The sequence below is a fragment of the Myotis daubentonii genome, chromosome 6 (assembly GCF_963259705.1).
Source record: "Myotis daubentonii chromosome 6, mMyoDau2.1, whole genome shotgun sequence".
Lineage (NCBI taxonomy): Eukaryota > Metazoa > Chordata > Mammalia > Chiroptera > Vespertilionidae > Myotis > Myotis daubentonii.
The window spans coordinates 30,317,914-30,335,467 of record NC_081845.1 but is presented as its reverse complement, the minus strand read 5'-3'; the positions used below and the strand labels follow the sequence as shown (position 1 = coordinate 30,335,467).

The 17,554-nt window shown below is 39.4% G+C and overlaps 1 protein-coding gene across 7 annotated transcripts in view; it reads right to left on the bottom strand.

The window, feature by feature from the left end:
* The window catches only part of UTRN (utrophin), a 446,319-nt gene that overhangs the window by 337,188 nt on the left and 91,577 nt on the right, over positions 1-17,554 (bottom strand). For all 7 annotated transcript variants that reach the window (XM_059700586.1, XM_059700589.1, XM_059700588.1 and 4 more), the window contains 4 exons: positions 4,458-4,550; positions 3,213-3,290; positions 2,790-2,882; positions 83-255 (listed from right to left, as the gene is read on the bottom strand). In XM_059700586.1, coding sequence (XP_059556569.1) covers positions 83-255; positions 2,790-2,882; positions 3,213-3,290; positions 4,458-4,550 — 437 coding nt within the window. The remainder of the gene's footprint in view (positions 1-82; positions 256-2,789; positions 2,883-3,212; positions 3,291-4,457; positions 4,551-17,554) is intronic.

Here is a 17,554-nt window from a genome sequence, read left to right as displayed (position 1 = left end):
GGACTTTAGGGAGGAGCAGTGAGGGAGGGAGAAAGGAGATACACATTTGGAAAGTCCACGTCTAAGTAGAGTCATGTCTCACTTATGTCGGTGGAGCAGGGCATTAAAGGCGAGTCCGTCTGTCCAGCTGGTGGTGAAGTTGAGGACGTTGACCTGGCTGTATGGCCTGGTGGACTGGCGCACCCAGCTCAGCAGGATCTTCTCGCTGTTTGTCTGCTGCAAGGCTGACATGATGTCCTTCATCACATCTTTCACCTGGGAGAGAAACCATGTCTGCCAATGACTTAAAGCAGCTACGGGGTCAAGTCCTTGAACGAGGACTATTTCATTAATTAACCATATGGATCAGGTCACTGGTTATTCAATTTATTTCAAATTTTTCTTTAAACAGTGATTATTTTGAAGTACTAGGATTTAGAGGTGATTTTTTACTTCATCATTATACATTACCATACTTTCTATATCTTAACAAATACTTATATTAGATTTGGTTACAATAAGCATCACTTTCATAGTCACTAAAAGAATAATATTTTAATACTATACATTTACAAAGAACTTTTGATAGGAAGAAAACTCAGTTTTGATTTTCTACAAAAGATGAGGATGCAAGGTAGACCTGTTGATTGAATGCAAAATCAAAGAATGAAGTAACTTTCCCGATTATATCAAGAACTAATATTGCACATTCTTATTCTAAAGAAATACATGTGTTTTAAGGAAGTGCTCAAAGAGTGATGTGGACAGGTCAAAAGGACACAAGAGCTGATTTGGGGGGGGGGGATCAATCACATGGGCCAAATTTAGGATAATTTAAGCATCAAAATAAATAATAATAGCAAAGTTACAGGCTATTAAATACGTAAAAATCCCTGAGTGTACACTGCATGTACAATGAATGAATTAAAAGGTAGATGGACAGGCAGATAAACAAGAGTCAAGGGAAAGCTCTTCCTTACAATGTAGAAGGAACAATGACATTAGAAATTTACTATTTGCCAAGCATCATAATATTAACTGATCAGCTAACAATTATGAATGGATCTTAACCATTTGCAACATCATGGATAGAACTGGAGAGCATTATGCTAAGCGAAATAAGCCAGTCAGAGAAAGATAAATATCACATGATCTCACTCATTTATAGAATATAATGAACAACATAGACTGATGAACAAAAACAGATCCAGAGACACAGAAGCATCGATCAGACTGTCAAACCTCAGAGGGAAGGTAGGGGAGGGCGGGAGTAAGGGGGCGAGAGTAACTAAAGGACTTGTATGCATGCATATAAGCCTAGCCAATGGACACAGACAACAGGGGGTGAGGACATGAGTGGGGGGTAGGGGGACAATGGGGTGATAAGGACACATATGTAATACCTTAATCAATAAATAAAATAATAAAATAGAATAAACTAATGGGGAAAATTTGATAAGTAGCTGAATATTTACACAGTCTCAAAGTATATCTCACAAGATATTTTTTAATAACATGGGACAGTCACGTTATAGTGGAGGCATAGGCAGATACCACATTACCCAAATGATGAAAGTTAACCCTGCCAGAACAAACCTAATGGACAGTGTGTGTTTCCTGGTAATAAATCAATACCACTTTTGCGGCATTCCTGCCCAAAATGAATAACCTGAATCTAATCATGAGAGAATATCAGCAACCCACATAAAGAGACATTCTACAAAATAACTGTCCAGTACTCTTCAAAAATGTCAATATCATAAAACACAGAGCCTCAGAAACTATTCCAGAGTAAAGAAGATGAAAGAGACATGATAAGTAAGTTAGAACTATTAATGTTACAGTACACATTTTATATTATGACAATATATTGTAGTTGTGTAAGAGAACTCCTTGATTTTAGGAGAACAATTTGTTTTTAGAAAATATACACTGAAGCATTTAGGCAAAGAGAAAAAGAGAGAGAAAACACAAATACAGACAATTGTTAACATTTGGGGAATCTGAGTAAAGGTACCTGGAATTTCTTTGAGCTATTTTAGCAACTTTTTAAAATATATATATATATATATATATTTTATTGATTTTTTACAGAGAGGAAGGGAGAAGGACAGAGAGTCAGAAACATCGATGAGAGAGGAACATTGATCAGCTGACTTCTGCACACCCCCCACCAGGGATGTGCCTGCAACCGAGGTACATGCCCTTGACTGGAATCGAACCCGGGACCCTTCAGTCCGCAGGCCCAGGCTCCATCCACTGAGCCAAACAGGTCAAGGCTATTTTAGCAACTTTTTGATGTCTGAAATTTTTAAATTCAGTATTTTAAAAAGGCATTTTCTTTTGTCTAGGCCAGGAAAATAGAGCAGTTTGTCTGTCTCTTACATTCCAAACTGTTAGGCGTTGAATTGTGTCCCCCGCAAAATTCTATGTTGAAGTCCTAACCCACAGTACCTCGTAATGTGACTCTATTTGTAGAAAGGGTCTTGAAAGAGGTAATTAAGGTAAACATATGGGGGAGGGGGAAGGGGCCTCATCCAACATGACTGGTTTCTTGGCATAAGAAGCCAAGATTAGGGTATGACATACACAGAAGGAAGACCATGTGGGGACCAAGGGAAGAAGGACCCACAAGCCCAGGAAAGAGGCTACAGAAAAGAAATCCTTGCTGACAATTTGATCTCAGCTTTGCAGCCTCCAGAATTGGCAGAAAATAATTTCTGTTGTCGAAGCCACCCAGTGTGTGGTGCTCAGAAACTAATAACACAAATGACACATTCTAGTTTAGTAAGTGACTGAAAATGCCCCACCTGCCAGTGCAAAATGATGCTCCACAGCAAGCCCAGCGTCAGCTTGTGATTTCCATCTACAATGTCCGTTCCTCCGATATTCACCAAATCCACCTGACACGATAAAAGAAAATAAAGGTTCAGACAATTGCTCCACGGAAGCTGAGGTTTGGGGTTGAGCACATCCGGACAGCCACACATGTGAATGATAAGAGAAAGCAGGTAAACCTAAATCTCAAAAATGTGTGACTTGCACACTAAATCATTAAAGTAATCAGAAAAAAAGAGTGACTATCCCTTCACTCATAGAAAAAGTTCAAAACTTCTCATAAGGAAAATGTTTCCATAAATGAGCTGATGCCCACGCACAGAGCAGGTGGCTGGTTTCAACAACGAATAATCCCGATGGCACCCAAGAGCCCCCAAGTCACCTGACCAACTTACGTTGTTCTGATGTAAGACCTGCAGCACTCTGTTGACATTATTTAAAGCATGCACCCTTGTGGAACCACGTTCCTTCGGCTGGAAAACAAAACACAACATCAAGTGAGACAGTCCCTCCACAGCCTGACAAAAAAATGACATTGAGACGGACAGAGCACAGCAGCTCAGCATGGAGACCCCTCCGTGCTGGAGCTCTGGCTGCTTCTCAGGCCGCGTCGGGGCTGGTGTTGCCAGTGAAAACTCCCCCACTCCAACACCGTAAGGCGGTGGTTCCCCAGCTTCCCTGGACACTGAAGCCTCCAGTGAGCTTCCCAAAACACCAGAGCCTCTTTGACTTAGTGAGCCTGGGTGCAGTAAAGGTTTGGAATTTTTAGAATTCCCTGGTGATTCCAATGCACAAAGTTTGGGGGACAAAGCTTCTTTTCTCTAAATTGGCCTGGATGAAGGGAAGTTTAGAAGTCGTATCACATCCATACTTCACTAGGGTGGACAGAGCCGGGGGGCTCGGGGGCGCTATCCCAGGTTCCAGCTAGCATTACAAGAGCCCACGGGGAAAGGTGATCTGGGAGGCATCTTCCTGCCTCACTGGCCAGGCAATCTTATCTGAGAGAGGGATCAGCCTCTTCTGCAGTCCTGCCCACCATCTGGAAGGCAAAAGGGAGTGTGCAGCACCCCACACTTTGGTAAGAAAGGAATTCATCTTTGGGAGTGCATCTCTCTATACCTTTTATAGTAATTCTACCTCCAGGGTTCAAGTCTGGGTTCATAAGATTGCATCCTCTTCATTAGCAGAGCTATTTCTGTGTAAGTATACAGTACCTTGCATATAAAGTAACAGAGTGGGATTTGATGGAGAAATAAAATAATACTGAAGATTTGAATAAAAATAAATCTCATCATTTGAACAGCCTTGTTTTAATATTTGTTAAATAACATTTAACCGTGTCTCTATATGCCCTGCTATTCAAAACATTATGCCCTCTTTATGTATCCATTCTTCTTTATCATTCTCTACTGGGCTGTCTGAGAAAAATAAACATTTGAGTAATTTTATCTTTGATAAACATATAGCACCCTCCCAGAAAGCCTGAATATTGTTCTATCAAAAAGTTCATTGAAACAGTTTTTTTAAACATTCGTATGTCAGCTTTTACATTTTGAGCAGCCCCAGTGGGTCCTCAAGTACCACTAATGCTGAAAGACAGGCAACGCCTTGGCCTGGTTCTCTAGGCTGACGCCTCTTACCAGTGATGCTCCCGTGAGGCCTTCCAGAAGATCCAACAGTTTCCTTCCATCTTTGAGGTCTGTGAACATATCACTGATGGGCGGTTTCCCACTCTGCATAAGAAACAGTAAAATACCACTTAATTCAGCAGCAAAAATTCCATACATGCCTGGCAGGCAAAGGAATGGTTTATTTTTTCTAATGATCAGCTTACTATACAACTTTGCCTTGTATCAAAAGAATAAACATAAACACAGAGAACGTTGAGATCTCATCACAAATGTTGTGAGCTGAAGGATTTAAATTGCATTATTTCTTAGAAAGGGAGAAAATAAAGCTTTGGTAGATGTCAATACCTTGACAATGGTATATAGTCCTGAGAAGGAATAATAAGAAGATAAAGTAAAAATATAAGTGAGTTTCCAAACACCTGGGTACAGAGGCCAATGAAAAGTGTGCGGGTCCTTATTCCATCACTGCCCTTACACTCATGGCAGGAGGCTGTCTTGTTGTATTTCCATTATGGGAGCATGAATTTCAGCTCTTGGGTGCTAGGTCTGTATTTCTAGCAATTTCATTTCTGAATGATTAACATGCTTTGGGCTCTGTGTGGAAGTTCAGTATCGGTTCAGTGTTTTCAATAATAAAGCTTATAGAATTCTTAAACTTTCTTCCTCTCATCCTTGACTGATAAATAGCATCAGCTTCCCCGAGAAACAGGCTCTGGTGTTTGAACCAGGAGATGCCACCCCATCCCAGGCACATCCCATCCTGACTGACTGTGTGATCAGACGAGTTGTGTGCAGTGGGACGATCACCACACAGAAAATCAGGAAGCTCAGCCTTAATCCCAGTTTGACCATTCATTTGCTGGTGAATCTAAGTCAGCTATTGAACCTGTTTCTGAGTCACAGATTATAGTAAAGATCAAATAATTTATACTACGTGAAGATGTCCAAAAAACTACAACGTCCACTGTAGTAAATACTGTGTCATTCCATCACATCAAATTACTCCCTAATAAAAAATTTTCAGAGATTAATCATCCTAGATCCTTTCAGTAATAAAGATATTTTATAAGCAGTAATTATTTTACTTTCTTCCCTTTTTACTTTAAAAAACATATACGTAAAGTCATATGAGGCAAAATTTTACTCTGAGTTTGAAATGGAGGAGGAAAACAAGAGCCATCTGAGGTTTCCTGAAACTTCACATTTATCCCCCTTTCCTCTCCTCCTCATTCATTACATTTTTTTAATGAAATGTAATTCTTATTCAACAAACGATTTCTAACATGCGGCTTTTCCATATACTCTAAATACTCTAAATGAGGAGCAGTATGGCCAAGTTTTCAGCATAGCATCAGTAAAGAGTAAACTATGACTCATTTGTATGTGAAACAAAGCTGCTCTGCTCTTCCCAGTTACCATTTTTGTGAGCAGCGATGGTGTCAGGGACACATAGATTATCTCCACCGACTGCAATAACAAACAGATTTGCATGATGCAGGAGTCACGGTCCAGAGGCAGAAGTATCTCGGGAGGCAGCGCGAGGGGGAGTTTCCTGCACATTAAAGACCTCCTGCTGCTCTCAGGGAAAGCAAAGGGCAGAAGTGGCCTGGTCACCTGCTGCCTCTTACCTTCCCCTTCCTCCGCCAACCAAAGTGCACTTCAGTCACCTGCCACCAAATAATCAGATTCATGGAGAGGTGAACAACCTTGGTCTTAGAGCGAAGAGACAAGAATAGAGGTCAAGTTCATGGGAGAAACAAATAGGGCAATCTCAGCACAGGAAGGATTGTAGGAAATAATGATGACAACGGCAGCTAAATAATGTCCGGGCAGCATTGAACCCTTCTCAAATTCACTTTCCATATATAAACAAGATAATATAAAACAGCATAATATAAAATAAAATACATGTAAATATCTGTCCGTGTTACAACTAATTATGAATGTCCATCAATGACCTCACTGTAAACGAGAAAAGCTTCCTACCCACCATATAACTTTGGGCAAAGTTACTTGGTTTTTCTGTGTTTATTTGCTCATCTATTAAAAAACTAAAATGATAGCCCCGGCCAGTGTGGCTCAGTTGGTTGGAGCACACACTGTGCACTGAAAGGCTGCCGGTTCTATCCCAGTCAGGACACAGAACTAGGTTGTCGGTTCAATCCTCAATGGGGGTGCATACAGGAGGCAACTGATTGATGTTTCTCTCATACATCACTGTCTCTCTCTCTCTCTCCCTCTCCCTCTCCCTCTCCCTTCCTCCCCTGCTCCCCTTCTCTCTAAAATCTGTAAAACATATCCTTGGGTGAGAATTTAAAAAACAAAAATACAACTAAGATGACAGAAGTTCAATAAGCAATGTTGTCATTCATCTCATAATCTCTTAACTTTAATATTTCTACTGTCATAAAGGTGCCATAAAATTTCAACAATGTCTGAAAAGATGGATAAAACAAATAAGCACTTCTTCATCCCAGGAAGGAATGTAAAAGCAAGCTCTGAACCTGAGTACATGGTAGTGTCAATTCATAGACAAGTATCTTCCAGGTCCTGAATTCACGAAGGGATACATCCCATTCAAAACTAAGTAATGTGCTGATACGAGAGCACGCCTGTGCTTTAGGTATGCACCATGGGATGGCGTAATTCTGCAGAACACTCACTGGATTCCTCCTTAAGCTCCACTGCTGCTCAATGGTGAAGTGGGAGGCGTTAATTAAGAGGTAGCATTATTTTTTCTGAATGAGACACTCTTTTCATCTCTCTCATATCCCATTCATTCATTCATCTACTGAGCAACAAATTTTGAGAAAGTTTCCCTGTGGAGCATTCTGTTGAAACAAAGATGACTGAGACCCAATCCTGCCTTTCTAGAAGTCACTCACTCAGACAAGGGCAGCCAATGCCTTTATTTTCTTTAAAACACAAACCGTGCCATAACAACTCTTTCTTTATTCTGTTTCAAATTTTCAGACAAATATTAATGGCAATCAATAAGAAATATGCTTTGTGCTGTCCCCTTATCCTAGCACTTTCTCACCTCACCCCCAAGGATAGTACTATCAGTGTGTACTCACTCCCATCTGTTACCTTCAGAAGGACCGCGTGCAGGACGGCCAAAGAGGACAAAATACAACCTGTGAATCTCCTCCCAGAAAAGGTACCAACGCTTATACAAATCCAAAACTATGGTTCAAAATTACACAAAAGCACAGCCATGCTCACCGCACATATGGCCAACCAATACATAATACTACATATCCCCGACAAACACAATTTGTCCCAGATGTGGATTGGGAAAAAAAACAGCCTAAGCCCAATAGGAAGTTCTGCCTACAACCCGGAGAGCAACATCTGCAGGCGTGGTGATTCAGTGCACTGTGCCCTATGGCAGGGGTCAGAAAATGTCTTTTGTAAAGGTCCAGTGAGGAACCAGGTTAGGTGCTGCTGGCCAGGGGGTTGGTCTCTACTGAAACCTCTCTATCCAGTTGAAATGTGAAAACAGCCACAGTCATTACATAAACAAATAAGCTGGTCGGAATGATGACTGGGTTCCAATAAAACTTTATTTGTGGATTCTGAAATTTGAATTTCATATAATGTCTATGTGTCACAAAATATTTATTCTTCTTCTGATTTTTCACAAAAATGTAAAAAACCATTTTAGCTCGTGGGCCATATCAAAACAGAGAGTGGAAGCAAGCAATGTTCTTCAACATAGTAAAAGCAATCACTCAGACCTGTTCTACGAGATTTACAGAGATTTACTTGCAGTATTTGTTTCTTTATAATAGTATTTTAAGGTAAGGAAACTGAGACGTAGAGGTGACATGACGACTGAGAGTCAGAACCTGGATGGGATAACACAGAATTTGGTTCCGAACCCAGGTCCTCAAAGACTGTGCTAAATTGTAACTAAAATTATGAGGTCACAAAACTGCAACATACAGAGAAGGAAATACTTAATCAGTTGTGAGCAGAGAACAGAGGAAGTTACGTGCCATGACTTCCCAAAGAGGGCAACATTTAAATGAACTCAAGCTCATGGCTTTCAAGCAGAGCTGGTGCTTTCACAGGCTCTAACGCGGGACCCGCCCTGAGAAACAGTTTGGGAATGTCAGAAGTCATCGTTTAATAAAAATAAAAGCATTCTTCCAGACAGTTAACCTCTTATTTAGATTTTCGGTTCTTTACAAAGACATATTTGCAGAGATTTCTCTGACAGAGAGAACAGTTTAATAATTCAATCAGACAAATATTTGGCGAAAACCCCCTTTGTGCTTGGTCTTGCAGAAATGCCAAGTTCAGGTCGCCCTCCCCGTTCATATGACAGGGTTTCCATAGTTTTCTAATAAACACAAAGTAATAGAAACAATCTTGAACTTGGAGCACAGACAAGCCTTGAGTCACATTTAACCTTAAAAAATAAAAATAAAAAAGGCAACAACACTGTATGATTCCAGAGACAGAAGCTGCAAGTGACCAACTCTGGTTGCCCACCCCTCGGGTCCCCTTTTCCCCTGTATTTCTTTGCACTCTCTTTACGCCAAATTAAGTAAACTGATGCAATTCAGGTCCCTCACAATTATAAAATGTGTAGCTTAACCAATGAAATGAAGACTGTATGGTCTGGTGAAAGAATGAAAACAGCATAGCTTTTGACTAAAAGCAGAATGAGTTCAATGAAATGCCTAAAGTCTTTAAACACCTCGACAACGGAAAACTAGCAAGATGTGCTATAGTCACTTAAAGAATCAGAGAGTATAGGGCTTAATTTTTAATTCATCCTTAAAAATTCATGGTGGTCACCACAAGATCTTAAGATTCCACTTAGAAGTTTGTTTGGAAGGAGAGAAGGAGAGAAGAAAAGGAAGGAGAAAGAGGGGAACAAGAGAAGCAGATGGCTCAGGTGACATACTAACACCACATTACCTCCAGAGCAATGATTTACACTGTATTCATGGAGGAATCAAACCAATGAATGTGCATGTACCTTAAAAATGACAGTATGCTATAAAACACAAGCTACACCACATATGTCTTTCAGAGCATCAGGAGTCATACAGCAAGTAACAGAACTGTTACCTTGATTTTGATAAGCAAAGTCACTGAGATAGTGCTCATAAAACTGCAATGGTAAGGACCCATATGTGGGGCTCACACACCATGGACAAATAACCAGGCAAGGGCTGCTGGCTGACTTAACCCCAATTCCACATGCACATCAGGCAAGGTCTGTAGGCAGACTAAATAGACAACACAGCTGATTCCATGTATGCACACCTGGCAAAGCAGTGGAGACGTTTGGAGAATGTGGTTCCTAAAAAGATGGGCTTCCGTGGCACCAGGGCGAGGCATTGGTTATGGCATTGACAACGGTAGCGTAAAGGTAAATAAAGTGCCACTTTCTTTGTTTACTACAGGAGAGGCAGCTGCCTGCCCCTTCATTTCCCTTAGAGTGTCCGTTTAAAAACATAAACAGGCCCTGCAATCCCTCCTCAGGTTACCCAAAATTTTGAAAATATTTATTTGAAAAAATATATGTATCCCTATGTTCATGGCAGCATTATACACAGTGGACAGAACATGGAAACAAGTGAAGTGTCCTTTGGTAGATGATTGGATAAAGAAAATGTGGTACATATGTACAATGGAATACTACTCGGCCATAAGAAAGAATGAAATACTGCCATTTGCGACAACATGGATCGATCTTGAGAAGACCGTTCTAAGCAAAGTAAGTCATACAGAAAAAGTTAGGAACCATGTGATTTCACTCACATGTGAGATATTAACCTGAAAGCCACAAACAAACACACAAGACCAACAAAAAACTCATAGACAGAGACAAGTTTATGGTGGTTACAAGAGGGAAAGGGGGTGGGAGGGAGGCAGAAAAGGGCAAAGGGCGTCAAATATATGTTGACAGAAGAGCACTTGGCTTTAGATGGTGAACACACAATACAATACACAGGTGATGTATTATAGAATTGTCTACCCAAAACCTATATAATTTGTTAACCAATGTCACCCCAATAAATTTAATAACATTTTTAAATGGTAAAAAAACGTAAAACATAATAGGCCCAATTTTTTGATCAGGGACTAAATTGCCTCTAAGCTTCCAATGCAAGATAACAAACATCTGAACACTCACTCAGGAGGTAGACGAGAGACCTCACAAGGTGCATCCATTTGTCCCTCCAGGAGATGAGTGCCCACTGCTCTTTCTTCTACTTTACCAGATATTCATGTGAAATTCTGTCCAGACTTTCTAGTCTTTTGCCACTGCCTGCATGCAACTAGTCTGAACTGCATATTCAATAATAAATTGTGTTTTCCTTATATTCTATATTGAATAAAGGCCTTTCTGTTAGCAGGTTTGTTTTTTAATTTCCCTAGCAAGTAAAACAGTAACAATGTCCCCAGCACCCCAGTAAGGCTCCCCTCATGGTTAGTGGCGGCTGGCTACCTGTAGCAATTGCAGCTAAAAGCTTCTTAGGCCAGGTACAACTGGAAATGGGCCCAGTGCCCCCTAGCTCTGTTAAACAGAAAAGGCTTCTTTCCCTCAAAACCACCTCTCTTCACCAATCCTCTTTTTATAGCTCACTGGCCCACACTGGCTTAGGCCAACCCACCCAGGCTTACACTTTAAGATCGCTCTAGCCCAGCCGTGGGCAAACTACGGCCCGCGGGAAATGAATAAAACTAAAAAAAAAAAAAAAAAAAAAAAAAAGACAGTACCCTTTTACGTAATGATGTTTACTTTGAATTTATATTAGTTCACACAAACACTCCATCCATGCTTTTGTTCCGGCCCTCCGGTCCAGTTTAAGAACCCATTGTGGCCCTCGAGTCAAAAAGTTTGCCCACCCCTGCTCTAGCCACTCTGTAGAAAGTGGAAGGAAGGGAATGGATAAGGTGAAGCATGGAAAGGAAGAACCAGATAATAGGTTATTACAGTGATCCGTATGTTCAGAAATAATTTTCCAATAAAATAATTATTTTTGTTTGCAGGGGGCAGAATATACATTTGCCATTCTGGAATGGAACCTTCAGGCACACCTGAGAGGCAGCAGCAGAAGATGCAGGAGCCTGTGGGAGAGGCCCAGGCGTCAGAGGACAGGGGGCTTTTCCCTCCCCATGGGAGGCCTCCAGCAGAGAGGGGGTCCTTCCTCAGGCCTAAAATGCCTTCATTGGATGTAACCAGCAGGAGGACTGGAAGAGCTGGGGCAGGATGGACCTGAGAGTTAAAGGGCAAGGACCACTTAACCTGGCATTTACCCAAAGCTGGCCCTGGGTGGTGACAGGAGAGAGTATAGTGATCCTGGAGGGGAAGAGTGGGCGAAATTGGGGGAGAGGGTTCACACAGGCTGAATAGAAGGACACAAGTAGGCGGCTCTGCTCACTGCTTTCTAGGTGAAGGGTGAAAAGGCATTTCCTCTTAGCAGATTAATCCAAAACTTGATCATTGATTACAAAGATCCAGCCTATAATACCAAATGTATTTAACAACTATAAATACGAATAGGCTTAGTCAAAATCATTTAAGTACTCAATATGCACAAAATACAGCTTGTTAAATTTTTAATTTTTTTATTTAATTATTTACTTAGGTATTTATTTTAGTTTCATCAGAGTAACCAGGTGAAAGTGACTTTTGCAAGTGTAATGTTTGGAACCAACCAACAAACAAACAAAAATCAAACAGAATGAAAACAAAACAAGAAAACTTATATAATATAGCCAAAACCTATCTGGAAGCTGTTTAGGAATATGGAATACATTTTATTGTTTGCTTTTGAGAGGTATTGGTGAGTAAACATAAACTGAAACTTCTTAAGGGGCCACTTGAATGGTTATGGCCCCTAAGACACTTAGTTGAGTGTTTTATATGCCACACACATATTCATGAAAATAAATCAATGCTAGACCCAGTGTGTAACCGTGGAGCTCAAATCTCTACTGGAAATGCTATTTACTGTCACACAAGGAAGCCTGGACAGTCTCCTTAATGAGAATTTAAAAAAGGCTTAAACACCTGCAGGATGCTTTTGTTGCTCCCTCCTCTACAAACCTCCCTACACATCTTTTCCCAATTCTATTTTTATGACTATCAACTTCTAAGATGAAAAAAGGAGAAAACGATAGGCCACTAACAGCAACGTCCCGCTGTCTCCAAAAGGAACACATTTGAATAGCTCTTCACGTTGAAACCTATAAAAAAAAATGTTCCAGATTTCCCCCTTTTCTGTTCTATCTATTTAAATGTCAAGTTTGGAATAGTAACTAAATGAAAACTTGGCTCACCTTTGTTTTCAAAAGGGGAAAAGCAGAAATATGCCCAACTCAAGTTCAGCATTTTTAAGTTTGCACATTTCTACCTCTAACCTTTATGTGTTAAACCTTTTTTTTGAGAATCGCCTCACTAAACCGATAAAGAGCTTCAGCAATTTGTACATCTCAGCTCTGCCAGATGAGAAGCTCTGAAAGTCATCCAAAGAAAATGCAGGCTTAAAGTCAGAACACATTTCCCAACAGTGAAGCAACAAGGTTGGTCCCCCAGGAGACCAGCCCACTAACAAACCAAAGGCTCTTCAAATTAGAGGGAACAAAACACTCACGCTTTACCCACCAGAAAATGGAATCAAGTGGGCTTACTGAGCCAATGCTTTCTTCTTCCATTTCTGTTTTAAAATATATATAATAGCACAGGCCAGGGATACCACAAGTTTGGGGTACCTGAGGGTTTTAATTTAGCATTTCTAATTATAATCTTCCATAACGTTTCACAATAATGCCTCTCTATTTCTTAGTAATATGAGGCAAGCAATTATGATCAAGTGTGTCTCATAGCTAGAGGAATAAAAACTAAGAGACCTGAGAAAATTGGCTAATAATCTGCCAGAGGTCAGAAATGCATATCCAGCAAGAAGTGCTTAATTTCCTAACTCTTAGCTCCTTTCGATAATCATCTTCTTCTGAGCTTTACATAACTTTTCAAAATCCAACAACCATACGTTTTTCTATACTGTGTGACTTCTCAGGATAACCAAACTCCAAAGCACTGTGTACTCGGTGAGATATTAACAAGGACTTAGGGCAAATTTTATATATATATATATATATATATAGTGAATGCTGTCTTAGCGATCATATTTCTTTTATATAGTTAAAAATTGAAATATGGTTTTAGTTCCATAGTATTCAGTATTCTCAAGCTCTTTTCCAAGTCTCTTTTATCAAGGAATAAATTAAGCCAATTTTATGTTTTAAAACTCATTTTCTTCACTCTAAATTTATAGGTGGATCCTATTTGAAGACTCCTACCCAATAGACAAGGAAATGATACCTATTAAATCCAAATGGTGATTTAATAAACTTTGCAGCACACATCCAAGAAACCAGGTAAGTATCAAACAGATATTTTGAAACCTTTGCATAGTTGGATTTGTTTGTTTTTGTGAATAAATGCAGCAAAATCCCCGAAGCATTCAAATCCATGAAATAATACAGTTTATGCCATTTTGCTCTCATTTCCACATCCTATCTCTTTCCAATCAGCTTCTAACTGGTTTATAGATATATAGTATTAGGCATTTAAATGTGTGTTTCAGTCACTGCCATTCATTTACTTATTACGTCTATAAGTACCCACTGGATGCTCGCGGAGTGCCTGAAGTTGTTTCAGTGAACAAAACAGACAACCCTGCACCCATGGAACATACCACCGTCTAGGAGAGGAGAGACAAACACTTTCAGATACAATTATTTAAATTACAGTTATGATGAGTGCTTCAAAAGTAACACTTTAAGAGTATAGAGCAGCCGTGGGCAAACTACGGCCGGATCCGGCCCGTTTGAAATGAATAAAACTAAAAAAAAAAAAAGGACCGTACCCTTTTATGTAATGATGTTTACTTTGAATTTATATTAGTTCACACAAACACTCCATCCATGCTTTTGTTCCGGCCCTCCGGTCCAGTTTAAGAACCCATTGTGGCCCTCGAGTCAAAAAGTTTGCCCACCCCCGGTATAGAGCCTACCCACCCTACTTCGGGAGCTCAGAAAGTGTCCTGAGTAAGTGACATTTAAGCTCAGGCAAGGAAGAGTAGCAGTTGGCCAGGAAATGATGGAGGAAGGAGTTGTGGACAAGCCATGGGAAGACCCTGGGTGGGGGCGACACAGACTATGTGGCTAGAGCATAATTAGGAGGTAAGAGTAGAATAAAATGAAATAAGGAGTAAATTGGGGGAGAGGGGCTAACTATTTAGGGCCTTAAAAACCGAATACAAACAATGAGCAGCCATTGAAAGATTTTACCAAAAAAAAAAAAGAGATTATTAGGCTTACACTGTAAGATCACTCCAGCTACTCTGTAGAAAGTGAAAGGAAGGGGATGGTTAAAATGAAGCATGGAAAGGAAGAAGCAGTTGGCAAAGTATTACAGTGGTCTGTGTGTTCAGGCATAATTTTTTTAAAAAAGGTAAAGTTGTGGATTTCATTCAAATGTAATATTAACATGTGTCAAAGACTTCAACTCATTAATTAATGAGGGGACCAGTAAGGTGTTAAAACTGGTTCAAAGTAGAATTCAAAATGCCATATGTTTATGTAAAGGAAAGGTGAAATAAATTTTTAATAGGTGAAAAACAGGTCTCTCCAGGGGGCAATAATCAATTGCATCCCAAGCTACTTTACATTTTTATGAATATGTATCATTTGCATGACTATCTACAAGTCACAGAGTTGCAGAGCAACTCAAAAATAATGGACTGTAGATAACCCAGAGAGATTAGCTGGCAGGGCTCCCACTTATCTTTTCTGCCAATCTTAAAGTCTTTCACAGATTTTCCTAACTCAGATAACACTGACTTGGCAAAAGGTGTCGATAAATATGGAGAGGAAGAGACAATGTTGAATATATAGGGTACTGGAATCAACAAAGACTTGACATTCAAAACTTTGGACTGGGAGGAAGCCACAATGTTTTTAATGTTTGGAGAAGGAGTTTAAAGCAAATTCCTAAATGGCAGAAGATGCCATCAGGGTCTGTTGGATTTCCTACCACATGGGACTGGCCCTATTTCTCCAGAGGGGCCCACACCACAGGAAAGCAGCAGACTTGATCAAGAATTCTATTTTAAAGTTCACCATGATATACCAAAGGGCATGGATAAAGTAGGAGTGACATACAATTCATCTCCTTCAACAGGATTTTTTCCTTGTGCTAGCTTCTCGATTACCTAGTGACACCATGCTCAAATACAACCTGACACCAACTCTGTGGGAGTTAAGCCGAGCAAGGAGTCTATGGGAATCTCCCAGTCTGTTCCTTTCCTGGTCACCAGTATGGAAGCAGTCAGACTTATGGACTTAAGACAGCCAGAAGAAACAAAAAATAAAAGAATAAAGAATAAACAAAGAATAAAAAAATAAAAAATAAGTATATATATATACACACACATATATATATAGTATATGAAGTTTAACATATTCCTCTACTTCATTATATCCAAATATTCATAATTTCTTTGATACATTTGTTCTAGACTCATCCAAATTCCTTTTTTGACATCTATTTCTTATTAGAAGTAATCTAAAAGAAATTTTTTCCAGCATCAGCTCAACTTTTAATATTGTTTCTCCAAATAAAACAAGCTTTTAACTTCCGTGTCAGTTTAACATAACTTCAACTTTTACTGAGTGGTAACATTACTTGGGCTTTTCATTGTCCTGGCAATACTTACAAGCCTCCTGGAACAAATTATTTGCATGGGACTAAAAGCCCTGATCTAATGTTACAAAATAATATATACATTATAAGTGTGCAATTTTAAATATCAAGTTCATAAAATCATCTATCCTGAGACCACTGGCAATCAAAGGCACCTGAAGGTTACCTGTGCCTCTACAACAAAACAAATTAAAATTTACCAAAAAATAATAATAATAATACCTCTGTCTGCTTTGGAATAATCCTACACAGAAAACCACCAATTGTTCAAGCACTTCTATATGCTTACCCTTTCTGTCACTGTCAGACAGTTTTCACGCTCCTTACATTCTCAGAGGCAAGATAAAATTTCCCTCAACAAAAAACTTGCAAAACCTAAAAATTCATTGCAATCAAAAAACCAACTTTAAGCATTGGGATGTGGAACAATTTTTATCTGCACTGCTATTCAAAGTAACTTAAAACACTTTCATTTTGTTTCAAAGAAACAGCAATGTTTATTTTCCTAACCTCTGCAACCTTCCCAAGTAGAAATTTTTTTAAAAAAAATAACTCAATTAAAATAGCTTTCATACTATTTTAAATACCATAATGGCATTTCTCTGAGAAAGGTTTATTTTTCATCTTGCTATAGTGTCATCCTACAATCCACTAACCTGAAAATTTTCCTCTCATCTCAGACTCAGAGAACAAAATTCCAGTAGCCCCTGGATTACCCAGAGAGGCCCCAGGAGGGAACCAGTTCAATAACCAATGGATAACTCTATTAGGACAAGTTTAAAAAATAGTGTTGCGATTCCTCTCTTCAGCTTACTCTGCCCTTGAGCAAAATATAAATCAAAACCTTGATTATAATCCAAGTGGTAAGAAATACTGGGAAAGAATACAACTTTGGGGGAAAAACTGAGAAAGTTCACAAGAAAAGAACAACATGGTAGATAAGCATTATTAGCCACAACCAGTGTAAAAATCCCTAAACTTTTCTGCACAGGTAGAATGGCTGCCTGAATGATAACAACTTGATCCTAACCAGGCAAAATTATATCATCTTTTTAGTTAAGTGAACACAAAATCTTCCCAATGATATACTCATTTCCTAAATGTACCCAGGATTCAGAGAGGCAAAAAGAGCGAACTACTGGCTTAATGTCCAGAGACTGCCAGGTGAAAATAAAGAGCCATTTGCACCCTGAACTATTTATACCAGAATTTCCACTTCAACCTATCTTAGAAGAGAATAAAAGAAGAATATGTGTATCTATATATTTTTTGTTAGATCACATTTCATGGGGAAAATTCACTGTACTTCCCACTAAGCTCCATCAATCAGAATGAAGCATTTGAATCATCAGAAGGTTTTGGAAAGTCT